Source organism: Thunnus maccoyii, chromosome 1 (genome assembly GCF_910596095.1).
Source record: "Thunnus maccoyii chromosome 1, fThuMac1.1, whole genome shotgun sequence".
Taxonomy (NCBI): domain Eukaryota; kingdom Metazoa; phylum Chordata; class Actinopteri; order Scombriformes; family Scombridae; genus Thunnus; species Thunnus maccoyii.
The window spans coordinates 13,978,399-13,993,405 of record NC_056533.1 but is presented as its reverse complement, the minus strand read 5'-3'; the positions used below and the strand labels follow the sequence as shown (position 1 = coordinate 13,993,405).

General features: G+C 40.0%; 1 protein-coding gene across 4 annotated transcripts in view; it reads right to left on the bottom strand.

Moving 5' to 3' along the window:
• The window catches only part of myo5aa (myosin VAa), a 51,727-nt gene extending 39,806 nt beyond the window's left edge, over positions 1 to 11,921 (bottom strand). For 3 of the 4 annotated variants that reach the window (XM_042392203.1, XM_042392299.1, XM_042392242.1), the window contains exon 1: positions 11,679 to 11,920. In XM_042392203.1, coding sequence (XP_042248137.1) covers positions 11,679 to 11,705 — 27 coding nt within the window. In that variant the 5' untranslated portion in view covers positions 11,706 to 11,920. Of the gene's footprint in view, positions 1 to 11,678 lie in introns of all 4 variants that reach the window. The other variant, XM_042392355.1, reaches the window with a different exon arrangement.
• Positions 11,922 to 15,007: the final 3,086 nt, after the last annotated feature.

Here is a 15,007-nt window from a genome sequence, read left to right as displayed (position 1 = left end):
CCAAACATTTTTCAAAGCCACAAAACTTCATTTAAAATTCTAGCAAAGATCCCAAAGTTTCTAAAGATCTCTCAGACAGAATATGTCACTCCGAAACTTGGGATTTGTGTATAAAATTAGAGCTGAAACATTAGTTGAGCTACAGAAAATTAATGAGCGACTATTTGATATATTTATTCACTCATACAGTCATTGTTTCTCAACAAAAAAGCCAAACATGCCCTTGTTCCAGCTTCTCAACTGTGAGGATACTCTACATTTCTTAGTTTTATATAATTGTAAATTGAATATCTTTGGGTTCTAGGAAGGTGTGAGGGGTATTATTCAGCATTTTCTGACATTTTGGTAGTTGCAGCCTTTTACAAAATGATTCACTTCCTGTCATGGATCTTGGATTTGAATATTTGACTCAGTGTCAAAATATGACTAAGCCACAAGATGAAGCAGAATATACTGAAACTATCAGGCAGTGTGGAATAAGATGATTTTAACAACGTTAAAGCTACTTTAGTGGAACTACAAGGGGAAAATTAAATGTTAAGAGGTTAAATTGACAGTTATAGGCAGACTCAGTCTCTGTGCCTGCCTCTCTCTCTCTCCCTACTTCACCATTTTGTTAGTCGTTTCACCTTTTTGGTCCCCACAGGAGACCGTCCCAGCAGCCAGCCTCCTAGCAACGAAGAGAGGGAGGAGAGGAGGAGGACAGAGGCTAAAAATAGCAAGAGCGGGTTTTGAGCAGCATCACACCTCACAGAGGCATCGCTGCGCTACCAAGCACACTTCCTGATCCTGATAATGATCCTCACACACACACACACACACACACACACACACACACACACACACACACACACACACACACACACACACACACACACACACACACACACACACACACACACACACACCTGTTTCACACTTTAGTGGGTGTCAAGCTTAATTATCTTGAATCAGTTAATGCTGAAATATGCTACCAATCAGCACATTATACACACACACACACACACCTTGAGTACAAGACAGACAGCAATACAATGCAGCTACAGAGGGAATGAATTATATTTATAGACCAGCAAAGTCCCCGGGGTTCAGAAAATAGAGGAGAGATGAAGGTTGAAACTCAACCACAAGCTGGAGAAGTGAAGTGACTGAAAGCTGGAGAGAAAAATGTGATGAGTCAGAGCGCAGCCACTCTGTCCGCCTTGCAGAGACACGGATTGGTCGAGCTGGTGTATTTTGGCAGGTAGATGAAGACGAGAGGGGTTGACGAAAGAGGAGCAGAGACGTCAGAGGAACATCTGTGATGTCAGAAATCACATGACTAAAGTGACTCTGCATTGAGCTCACCCTACATATGCTGCATGCAGGAGTGAACACACACACAGTCTCACAAGTATATGCTGTATCCTTTTTCCTTCTATGAACCCAATGAGAGTAGTCTCAATGAGAGACTACATTTTATTTGTTGGTCTGTAATTTCGTGTTTACCCCCCCCCCCCCAATTTACCTCATGGGCACTGGGTGTGGTCGCACTGATGTAAACACTAGAAACTATCAGCTGTTTTATGTTCAATAGATCTGTAATACAACACTGAGAGCACACACACACAAACAATGCAACACCTTCCTCAACTTCAATCTACATCCAGCTGGTAAAAAATGCTCCTATTTGAAAAGAATGGCGACATATTCAATGTATTCGGTGAGATCCCACCCCGAGCCTGTGTGTAATTGCTTTCCTGTCACTCCAAGAAAAGGCAGCGAAAGACCAGTTGAGTGACTTCTAACACTAGATTAATGTTGAGAGATCATAGGGCCAGAAGAGATTCATGGAAATGAGTGTCTGGCATCTCCTCAACATATTTCAATTCAACCGATATTTTAATGGCAGGCTTCGTTCACACTGAAGCTGCTGACATGTTGCACTAATGACTGTGTTGCCTAAAGTTGTTATTTTGGAAGGTTTAAAATTCATTCCCAGCAGCAGTATGATAAAAGTAGCAGTATTCAGTTTATAAGAGATTCTCATAGACAGCTAGTGTACCATTTATCAAGGAAGTGGCCATTGGTACCTCAGAGTATTCCTCTGTGTCAATAGTCCGTTTATTGTTGGTATGGATTATTACGCATGCGCATTGGTATCGATTGTGCAAGATCACATGATCAATTTCAAATTGTTTCAAACTGGAGGAACATTTTTGCTTGCAGGTGATACAGCAATCCTTCCCATGGTTTGGGTTAAAATGGTTTGTTTTAGGCACAATAACCACTTGTGATAAAAATGCAGTAAAAATGTCCCATTTAATGGCACTAAAATACCCAAGATGACGGTAAAAATTGTCCGTTTAGTGGTCTACAAGAGGTCCGGCACTAAACCCGTAAATCCATTCCATACCAATAAAACAAACTACTATTGGCAAGGAAAACCAGTCCGGACCAACAGCCTGTGGACTACTGGCAAGGAATCCCAATAGTCAATAGTAGCCAGTGTCATTTATCAATTCTCCAATAAACATATGCATCACATCAAAAGTATCTGACACGCCAAGTAATTGACTGTGGCTAATTCATAGATTAACACTATTACGATTGGGTATTGTTAGAATTTTATTGATCACGATTCTGCTTATCGATTCTGGTTCTTATCGATTCCCAGTTTCAATTCTAATAGGGTAAAAAAACGAGGTCAAACGTTTAGATAACAAAAATATCTTTACCACAGCTGTTCACAGCAGACTGTGGTGGACTTGCACGCGGACGTGGTTCCATTCATACTTTTTTCGGTGGTCCACAGATGCAGACACGTTCCACATGTGCGCACTACTAAGCAGGGCTGCAGCGTGATAACTGTGATTATAACAAACCGCTGTGCAGGGTTTTTCTGATTGGTCTTTAAATACAATAATCTGTTAGTCCAACCAGACTTGCTGGATCGCATTTCATTGTCTAACCAGCACTTTAAACAACACGCCCACACAGCCCCACGTATTGTTTTACACAGCGCTGTTTTCAGCCTGAATACAGCTGAGGAGTTCCTGTATGTTACTGAACCACAAGAAAAAGTCAAAAAAGAAAAGCGACAGCTTAATGACAACAGGAATAAAGTACATGCATAGACAATGTGTCATGGCTAGGTGTCCCCCGGCTCTACTGGAGGTACTAGCTGGCTGATGACACATTCAGGCTCGGAGATCGCAAGACACCAAACACTGGACATTCTTTTAAATTGATGCTGCACTGCTTTCTGAAACATCCCTGCAAGAAATATGCTTCTGCCTAGATAGACTGGAGGGCCTATTTAACAGCTGTGTGCAAGTCATCATGCAAGTTTGAGTTATCCTGAATTAAACCATTTCAGATAAGTTACACTAAATCACACTGGTCAGAATTAGAGATTTCAACAGTTAACCGTTAATCAGTCAACCACAGAGAATATTTTTGACCAGTTACACATGTCAGTCTATAGGTTAATTTGCATACACGCCCTGCTAACGGCTAGAAAATTACATGTTCACATCAGATCTTCTTTTTGAATGGATAAAGTACCGGTGTAAAACCGACTCCTACATGGAGTGTTGCATTATGGGTTGTTTGCAGCATTAATGTTGCTAGACTAGTGAGTGTCTTAAAGTCTGTTTATAGTGAGTGTGTTGGAGTCGGTCCGCACTAAGTGTTCAGTTAGTCCAGTTTAACCTGCAGGAGTTTCTGAAGGCTCGTCTAACGTGTTTTTTTTTTTTTTTAATTTCCCGAAAGCTACGTCACAACTCTTCTTAAAAATGAACCGGTTAGTTAGCGGTTAATGGGTGTCAGTCTGACGAAAGCAAAATTAACCGAAACTGACGTCCCTGGTCAGAATAAATTTTTCAGTAATTGGGTCAGTCTCCGAGTCTGCCTCATATCACCTTTCTTGACACTCTGGCTAAACTTCCTCACAAACACGTTTAATATAAAAACAGAAACAGATTGCAAAGTGACTAGTTCACATAAGAGAAATGAAAGTTTCCATTAACAATCTCTACATTTAGCCTACGACTTCCCTCAGCAGCCTAGTGAACGACAGGGGAAAGCTGCTCTTGAAGGTACACGGCTGGGTTGATGCTAATCCAGGTTTAACTGAGACAAAGGATCAGGAGCTGATTAGGCTATCTCAGGGTTTAACACCAGCTAATCTTATTGCAGTCAACTACACCGTGATTTCATTACAATCGCATACTGTATGCCTACGGGTTAACACGAGTGCAAAAATTCCTACTTGACTCATTTTTGTCCTGGAACACAGACAGAAACATGGATGCAGAACAATGTCAACGTATATAAAAGAAGACATTTAAGAAAATAAACAATAGGTATGAATATCTTTAGATTAATAAAAGATGCGAGACTAGACCCATTCTATCCAAAATTGTGCTCCACAACACATAACCAAAGTATGACACCTCAAAGACGGCTGTAATCTCAGAAAATGAAGAAGTCAGCTAATTTTTGCAGATGCCCTGAGAATCAGTGTCAGCTGTAAATCTGAGCCCCTTTAGCTTGATTCTCCTGCAGCGCACATTAGTGTCAGATCATTCCTGCTGCTGAAGGGCGAAGGAGGACTGAGCATTGCAGGTCACACGGATCAGGACATCGGGAGGTGTGTGTGTGTACAGTATATGTGCATATGTATATGTGTGTGTACTGGTGGTGTAGGGCTGCAGCTGCGGGGCGGGGCCTCCATCAGAAGAAGTGTTTACAAATCTGCACAAAGTCAACAGCAGATTAGTGAGACTTGACCTGCTAATACTGAGCTCTGAGCTTTCACTCTTGGACAAGAGTCCCACTGGCCTGCTGTGACTCCTCTGAACCCTCCCAGAGTTTACTCCTGTTTATCGAACACCTTCGCTTTCAATGAACACTTATCAGATCACTCAAACTTTAGTTATGTATTGTATATTATCTGTATATAGTGAAGTTGACTGGCCCACTTCTTGCACCTACACACCATTAAAACGAGCGAAACAACTTGCCTGCTTTACTTTCCAGGAGGCCCTGCCGACTGAATGTTACAAAAGGTCACCACATGTCCTCCCTACAATACTCTGTATGTGTATGTGAGGGATGAATTGGAGAATGCAAGTCGAACATATTGCTGAGTCAAATGTTACAATTACAAAAAAATAGTTGTTTTTTTTTCAACAAAAAATAAAAAAGTCAAAAAGGTCTCATCATGATCTATTCAATTATCCATGTTGATAAAGAAACGTTGTGAGGAAGTGACTAGTCTACAAAGTCAAATGATCTTGTTCTTTCACCTGTATAGAAAAATGAAAGGAATTTTAAAGAATTAAAGATGCCTCATTAAAATTGATAAAGTGGAAACAGATTTTTAAATCTTGACATTTTTACAATACAGAGCAGGAGAAAACCACTATCTAGACAGCTGCAGAGGTATGCGAAAAGTGTTTTGCTCAGTAAAGCCGTCAATGGAGTCCCAGACTGCAGAAGCCTCGTCACATGATGCCACTCATGTGAGAATCTGCTGTTTTTCTGCTCAGCTGGACAGACGCAGCATGACACCAAGATTTGGAGACCTCAGCGCCAGTGGAGGAGCTTGGTAAGAAGGAGCTTTGCTAGTCTCACTACACCCAAACTATGGCGCTCCCGAACCAGACTGTTGGCACAACTAGTCTGCAAAATGCCAATACGCAGTGATTGCCAAAGATCAGAGTCTCTTACTAAGAAGCTGTAATGCTGCCGAGCACCTAATCACATTAGTTCAGTCAGTGCTGACTCTGGGGAAGTACTTCTGTACGTTATGGCGGGGTAGGAGAAGAGGATTTCAGCACAGCAGTCATCTTTGTGTTATGTTTATACTAGACGATGTCTACTTGTATCGATAAAGAAAAGATCTCAGTGGAATATTGCAAACATTTAAACTGATGATAGACAATGTTAATCTAACCTCTAGCTCTTCAGAGACACTGTTTCCTTGCTTTTTAATTCATTTTCTTTCCATTGCTGCTACTCGAGCATAGCGACATGTTACAACAAACAGATCCTAACAAAAAAAAAAAAGAATTATATTATATGTAAGTCTATCACTCAGAAGGAAAACATTTGGTTCTCCATTCCAGGCAAACTAGGTGTAACCCACTGCGAATGAGACATGCAGCTGTGTATCTTCAAAAGCTGGGACATGGATGGGTCTGAAACTACTTTAGGCTTCCTGTGATTAGATTTTGACAACCTGAAACAAAGAGTTTGTTGTTATTCAGATGACAAAACTCTCATCAGGCTAAAAGCAGATTTGTTGCTAAACGGCAGTTATTACTGGCCTGTGGATTTCAGAAACATAACTTTTTTTTTCCTTAAACACAGATGAATCCAGGAGATGGGTGTGTCAGGACCGGGGCTCCATGTTCCCCATTGAAAAGACAACGAAACAAATCCAAAACCAGAACTTAAAGGTCACTCATCAAAGAACCACATAGAAGCTAAAAAGAGAGAGAGAATAGCTTCTCCTTCAACACATCAGATTGTTTAATTTGATTCAAAGTCCATATTATGTAACAATTTAAAGATTTTTATAGGTTACATATCTACTTGATCAATGAATGGAGGGTTGGGGTGAAAGTCAAAAGCAAAAAAAAAAAACTTACTTGGACAAACATATACTCCAACTCCCGGTTCATCTTGTCTCTTGAGCGAGTCTCTAGCTCATGCTGTGAGTCTGATGGTTGTCTGGATGCCTCCAGCCACACACACACACACTAACACACACACACACACACACACAAACCACAAGAGCAGACACTAACTGATCAAGCACTGAGCTCGAGAACTTGTTGTTGGATGAAACCTTCCCATTGTGTCTGCAGACACAAGCGGCGTTCACCGACGCTCCCCAAAGTTCCTCGCCCTGTGACAGATAACTGGCCGTCCCTGCCGTCCGTCAAACATCTCGTCCTCCTTCCTCGATCACATGAGCGCTGAGGCAGACAGACTCTCATAGAGAGAAATTAGGACTTTCCCACAAACCACTGACATGGCTCCAAGTAACAGTTGTCTGACCGCAGCACTAAACCTGAGTCTTTCTTCCTGTACGCTGGAATGAAAGCGTCTCCTTGTTTTAGTGGAGCATGATTTATTCAAATGCAAACATATATTACTATTTTAGTTTCTAAAACTAATGTTGTTAAAATCTGCATTGTGAAACCATGACATTTCATTTACTTTATTATACTTATAAAATACAAAAATGTTGAAAAAGATGATACAAGCTTACTCCTGAAATAACACACAATAAATAACACGATAAAGAATCGCTGTTACGACACTAGGATCTCTATTTAAGCCGTAAACATGCAGCCCTCCTCTGTGCATCTGTCCTTCTGTGTTGCAATGACTACATGCCAGAGCATATACAACATGACTGCGCAATTACTTTAACCAGGTTATCTCAGTAATCTAATGCACATGCTCTCAATTAGAGCTGGGCAGAAAAAAAATAAACCACTGATGTTAGATAATGTAAAAATCCGCCACCTGATGCAGCTGAGACGACACCTAAAGCACAGAAAGCATGACTGTTGTGTTCTGTGACATAATCGAAACATCTTTAATTCATGCGCTATAATAAGCAAAGTACACAGATATGAAATTAAGTTATGTCTACTGAGAATGCTGTCTTTTGTTCTGCATATACTATAAGCTACTGTTATAGCATTATATGTATTATAAACTGTGAAAAAGTGTCCATTTATCTTTATTTACAAGTATCATCATAATATTGTTATACTTCAATATACTGAAATATTTATAAAAACTTAAAAAAGCACACCAAGTGTTTCAGATTTTAAACTAGCCATGGTTTTCTCTAGACTGGCAAAAAGCTCAGATGGTAGTGTTTTTGTGTTGTAGCCTTGTGTGATAAAATGACAATTCAGTTTTGGTAGAAAACTGTTGCTGTGCAGCTCTGGAACTGTCAAACATGCTGCGCTTTTGGCTACAGCCCAACCAGTGACATAACAACAGGTGTTTCCCTCTCTATCAGCTGTTCACAACAACAACATTCACCTTGTAGAAGCCTGGAAGAAGAGTCTGGATTTCTGGCACAACGTTGCCTTCTTCCAAGGTGAGTGGAGAAGAGATATCTAGTCTAAAGAGGTAAAAAAAAACAAAAAACTCCAGCAACATCGATGACGGCAACAAGCCAGAAGTGACACTACGAGTGTCACTGGAGTTTTGACCTCTTAACACTCACTGTGTGACATCGCTGACTGGCATGAATGCAGCCTGCTTAGAAGTTTCCACCAGCAGTGATTTTCTCATAAATGTGAGTGTGTATCAATGTGTATGAGTGAATCCTGCTTTATGAAAAACTGTTTTGCACTGTTTTATAGATGTTTTCCTCATCACTTACACAGTAACACCAATATCTTCACGTAGTAAAGACGACTGTCTCGCAGTATAATGACATCATTTAAATTTGAATGTACTCAGACTGCCATCATTACATTGGACATGAAATCATGACTGTAATGTATCATCACTTATGTAATATCTTCTCTTCTAGTTAATCTCTCTCTCCACTCTTACTGGGACAATAAAAACACTTTATAAATGCCAGCTCCTCAGGCCTCCAGTGGTCTGCAGCTTCCTGCGTTTTCTTGTCCTGAAACTTATTTAACACACCAGATCAGAGGCCGACTACAGAGATCCTGAGCATGATGAGCGTAGTTCATTAGCGTCTCCATGCCAGCTCCTGCTGAGGACCGACAATCGACCGCAGGCTGACTTAACGCACTGATACAGACAAATCAAGACCGCCTGAAACTGCAATCAGAGGCTTCTGACTCTGTATCTCCTACACAGTCATGACATAAGAAGAGCAAGAGTTTTGGTTTCGCTTTAAGTTTGTGAGTTGAGTCTATTTATTCTTTAAATCAATATTTATGTTGTGCTGCAGGACACCTCTTCAAATACAGTACGTATTTTTGAAAATCCAGGTTGTGTGAGGAAGAGCCTTCCCAGCTCTGACTCATTTAATGGAGCCTTGCTTCCCTTTCCACCGGGGTTATAGGTTCCATGTCTGCTTCTTATTACACAGCCCTGCTTCACTCACTCTCACCACCTCTTACATGTTTGGATCCTGGTTTGTTTAATAGCAGGTACAATGCACAATGGAAGATATTCACGATTTATTTGCACCCATCCGGCGCAATCACAGTGAAGTCTGGTGAAAACATGCAGGTTTTCTTTCTCACTGTAGTGTCGTCTTTCCAACCTATAAAATCTGCCTTCACCTCTGGCTCACCTCTCTTTCTGCTGCCAGCCAGGTCAGACACAGCCAAACCTAAACCAGAGCAGAATCTGATGTTGTGTGCATATGTGTGTGTGTGTGTGTGTTAACCAAACAGCTCCGACCCGCTCAATAAGCTTCTATATAGCTGACTTATACACACAAAGGGCAGAGTGTTTTCCACCCGTGTGTTGGAAAAGTAAATCACAGAGAGGGGTTTGACATCAGAGGTTGATTTCTGAAACAAACTGTACCATTCAAAGCCAGAAACTAACTTTGTGTTTCCCACACTGACACACGCATCCAAAAATTCACCTGCAATTAAGACCATTTAACAGCCGACAAGATTCTTATGGAATAAACAGGCTCAGGAAACGCATATAAAACCTGTGTTTTCCTAAAGGAGAGTGAAAGCAAGAAGCAACCTCTATGTGTCTAGAATAGGGCTGCAACTAATGATTACTTTCATTAGCGATTAATCGTTTTGTCTACAAAATGTCAGAAAATAGTGAAAACTGTCCGGTATAATTTCTTAGAGCTCATGGCCGCATCTTCAAATATCTTGTTTTATCTCATGATCAGTCCAAAATTGACAGATATTCAGTTTACCGTCCTGTATGACACAGAAAAGCTTGAAATTCTCACATTTGTGAAGCTGCAACCAGCGAATTTTATGCATTTTTGCTTAAAAAGTGACTAAAACTATTATTCGATTATCATAACAGTTGCTGATTCATTTTCTGTCGATCAACTAATTGATTAATCAACTAATTGTTGCAGCTCTAGTCCTGAGTTAATAATACAACAATGTCAGAAAATAGTGACAATACCCAAAACCCAGAGATCAGGGTAACATCTGGAAATTGCATTTTATGCTTTACTATCACATAAGAAAACCAGCAAATATTCACTTCTGAATCAGTGAATCAGTGCTTTTTTTGGGGGGAATTCATGCTTCAAAAAATAAAAATTTAAACAATTAAGTGACAAATTGCTTCAACAATAAATGCAACACTCAATTGGTGCCTTTTTGTTTTTTTGCTCTCCCCACAGAGGTCAGAGGTCAGGGTCGACTACAGATCAGCAGCCTAGGAGCTGGCAGGAAATGAGACATTTCAGCAAAGTGACCATTTGCTGAGACGGGGGCTTGAATCTGTGTCATCTGCTTTAAAGGTGCTGTGTTTAAACACTTGTTTACACTTGTCTCCAGCTCTACACACAACACAGACTGGTGACACAGCTGGGGAAGCTTTTAAGAGAACTGAAAGCGAGAGTGGTTCAAATCTGGAAATAGATTGTAGCGCTGCTGTTTGGTAGGAGTTTTAAAACACGTAAAAACCAATTGTCTTCGTCACGCACACACAATCATGAATCCTCTCCAACCACAAACCTTATTCAAGCTGAACCTACCAGCTGTTAAAGTGGGGGGGATGGGTGAGTCATCTCCTTACACACACACACACACAAACACATTTTCTTTATCTGTTTCACATTCACAGACGTACAAAAGCAGCAGTAGCAGCAACACGTATGACCTTGTGAGTCCTGTGAGTGTAACAGGCCTCCTCAGCTGCAGTGTCATTTTCCCTTCAGTGAGCATTTAGGGCTGCACAACTACACTGAGGCTTCAGGGCCTCCACTTGCTCTAAACATCCTGGATGCTAAAAGGAAGGATGCGGCTCTCATCGCAGCATCTTAGCGGTACCCAAACCTGCAAGAGGAGGACGCTCACATCCCAAAAGAACCGCGTCACACGCCTGAGACACGCAAAAAAATATAAATAAAACACTCACACAGGAGCATAAAGATACCCAGGTTGGACTGAGGCCAAATATTATGGTTTAAAAAGCGTAAAACCGGAGCCTCCATGATGGCTGGCACCGCCTTTGCATCATCCCGGCCCCTCTAGCCTCCGGAGGGGGATGATGTGAAAAAATACGAAGGCCCCGGTAACGTTAGAAGGTGAAATCTTGTTTGGGTGAAACAAACGAGGTGACAAATGAGGAGTATTGATGGATAAAGCTGATTTTGCGTGATGTTTCTGTGTGTGGGGGAAAAGGACGAGTGTGGTGGAGGAAAAAGAGGCGTCTCTCTGTCGCATCTGTTAACGCTGGCTTTCTGTCAACTGCACCCATTTCAGCATCTATATTTAAACACACCTCACAGCCTGTCAGACCAGCGTGATTTACCAGCTTTATCAGACACATTTTCATTCATTTAAAAGCAGCAATATCACCTCTGCTAGCGAGACACCTTTTTTTTTTTTTTACCCGTAGCGAAAATCAAACTGTCAAGCGTGTTTGTCCTTAAAACGTGAGCTGAACAGTGAAAGCTGCGTCAATAACATTTATTACTGCTAGCAAACAGCTGCAAACATACACATATACAGTTGTTTTACCTTTGTGTACAGCTCCGACGCTGCCATGACGGTCACTCGCTGTTTGTCCTTTCTTTCTCCAGTCTGGGGGGGCTAAATGTCGGTCAGGTCTCCGCACTGCATGGGGCTCATGTAGGGAGTGAGTGTTTTCAAGTAGCGGAGGAACAGCTCCTTTGTTGCTGCGGGGGGGGACTCACGGGGAAGATGTGTCTCTTATCGCCATGATAACCTGCAAACTTTGCATTGTGGGTATGATGGATGAAATGATTCAGCCAAAAGGCGAGGTGCTGCTGCTCCTGCTCCGCCTGGGAAACTGCGCCCCCCGGTGGTGAAGGAGTTTAATACACCACCAATACAACAACAACAACGAAACATGGTTACTCGGGGGGGGGGGCTTTTTTGTTGTTAAAGTCTCCCTCCACTCAAAAATGTTTTTCTTCTTGTTCCTTCAGTTGGATTGTTTGAGCTTCACTGTGCAGAATGATGTAAATGCAGAGTTTGAAGGTACTTGAAGGCTGTTTTCACATTCATCTGCTGAAAATGCACTCATTAAAAATCTGATATTAAGGGGGCGGGCATACGAGCAGGATTTGTGACATCACAACTATTAGAAGCCAATCCTGGTCCAGTATTCAACTTACGCAAATGTGATGTGGAAACCAGAAGCCTCCAGTGCACAAACTGGCTATTTTTCCATGCACAAAATATTCCAGTTTTTGCCCTTATTCTGAAAAAGATATATATATATATATTCCTACTAAGCTGTTTATATAATGAAAATGAATATGCCACTAATATTCCTGTTTACATGCAGAGGGTTTTCAGGGTTTCACTCTGCTCCAGTGGGAATGGGAATCACAAGATCTGTGCAGGAAGTGAAGTAAACCAGCGAGGTGAAAAATATTAGTGCCTGATAGTTATAAGTGATTTTTGATATGACTGATAATATAAATGTATAGTTACAGGCACATCCAGCACTGAGGTTGTCCCATGATGTTTACTACACTGCTGAGTGTTTTTGGTGCATCACTCCGACACCATCAGTCAGGATAATAACCAATCATCTCCATCCTCGTCATGGAGAAGGCATTCTCTGTTTTTCCAGCCCTCCCTGAACAGCTCTCCACTCTCCTCTCAATCCTCCCCTCTGTCTGCCTTCCTCCTCCAGTACGTCATTTTGCCTGCACAGAGGTAAACAGGCAAGAGGCCATGTGTCACAGACTGCAGTAAAAAACCCAAATTGAGAAGCATATTCTGAATGCGCTGTATACATGTCCAAAAAATAAAACCAGAATAATATCGGCATATCCCACATGTCTTAATCAGAAAATGCTGCATTTGGAATAAGGCTTAATTCAAAATATCCAAACAGCTGTTTACATGACCCGTGTCAAATTCAGAATATTGTCATATAGGGAATAATTAGTGTGCATGTAAACATAGTCAGTGAGAATGGACTTTACAGTGAAGTAGGAGACATCTTTAACGTTTAGCTAATATTTACATATTCATAGATTCTGGATTTTTTAATGAGGAAGAGTAGATGTAATATTAAATATTTTAACAAGATAATTGAACTTTTTTGTGGAAAAACCAAATCAGACACACATTATTATTCAAAGTAGAGGATTTTATATACATCTTAAAACATGTCTGGAGGGGATCTTTAGAGGATCAAATCACGGTCAATAACAATTTGAGTTTATAAATTGATGCTCACAAATAAAGTTTGTATATGTCAAATCAAACTTTGTAAACCTGTGAAGATTTGTATTTGTAAAAAATTGAAAATGTGAGAATGAAATCTTAAGTCAAGCGTTCACAAATTTTCACATCTTTCTTAAAACGAGTCAGGTGCCCAAATGATCATTTAAATTGTTTTTTTAAATTTATTTTAAAAGTTTATCTGAAGCTAATATGAAGCGTCAGTCGTCCAAATGAGTCAAATCAAGTAGATATCTTTCAAAGTTCATCTTTTTAGTGCCAAAGTTCCTCTTTACTATATTTCCTCCGCAGCTCAACAGGGAAACACTGTCAGAGGAAACACAAAGAGGGAATTTGATGCTAAAAAAACTGTAAATGTGTCAGATATCCACTTGATATGACTAACTCAGACTGCTGAAGCCTCATATAAACTTCAGATAAACTTTTAAATGTATTTTTTCACTAAATGACTGTGTGGACACACTGTGGATTTTGGCTTCCATCACTTACAAAGAAAACACATTTGAAGGAGATCTTTTAGCAGTCAGTATGAACAAGAGGAATGATTACAGCGATGAAAACCTCTTGCAGTGTTTATTTGGACACCTGACTGTTGTTTTAAGACACACTTGAAAAATTGTGAACCCGTCCTATAATACAAACAACGTAGCTCTTGAAAAACAAAAAAGACGTCCATGAATAGAACGGAATATAAACTCTGTATCATGTCTTTCTCTTTTCCTTTAGCAATATGGCTTCAATATGAATCTCATAATCTAAATATGTAAATATGCTGTGTCTTGCAGCTGGCTCTATTAAGAATATTACTGGAAAAAAATCATCTAATTACTAAAATACGGTTATTGTAAATTAATTAGTGGGGATCCTCTCCAGGCCCCCAGAATCATCATCATCATTTTTTATTTAATTTAGGGGAAGTTTAAATAAGCTCTATGAGTATACAACATGTTTTTCTTTATTTAGTTTAATACATCCTGACAGTATATAAAAGTGAATTTTTGTTCTTAATTTGATTATTTGTGTATGTTGCTTCCCCGACATGTTGTTTTTTTAATCAAAATTAATAAACAAAAGAAAAAGTGGGGAAAATCCTTTCAAAATTTAAACAAAGAGGCAATAATCAGTGAATCCTTCACAGAAGTTGCAAAGCTATTTGAAGACATTAGATGTAGCAAATTAAAACAGAGTAGATAAAATACCAGTAACACTTTATATTATAAATGAATTACTATGGCTCTTTAAAAGATCTAAACATTGTAAAGCTTATAATGGGTTTTTTGAGATAGTAAGAGTGGTGTTGAATCAGAGGTTGATACACCACTGTGAAGTATTAATGATTGTGATGCTAATTTATGTCTTACAGGAGTTCAGAGTCCATGATACTTTGTTTACAACTACATTACTGATGACTACTAACTAATTCAGCTTATCAGAGAGTTAACATTTCAACATCTTTGCAACATGGTCTTAGATTAACTATATAACATGTTTTCTCTGTTTTTGTTCTGTTTCAAAACACGGGAAGAATATCCACTTTATGGGCCAGTGATAGCTCTGTTTAGTTAACATATGAGGACATGTAATCACATTTTGTCGCACAATGGTTTACAGCAGTGGTCCCCAAC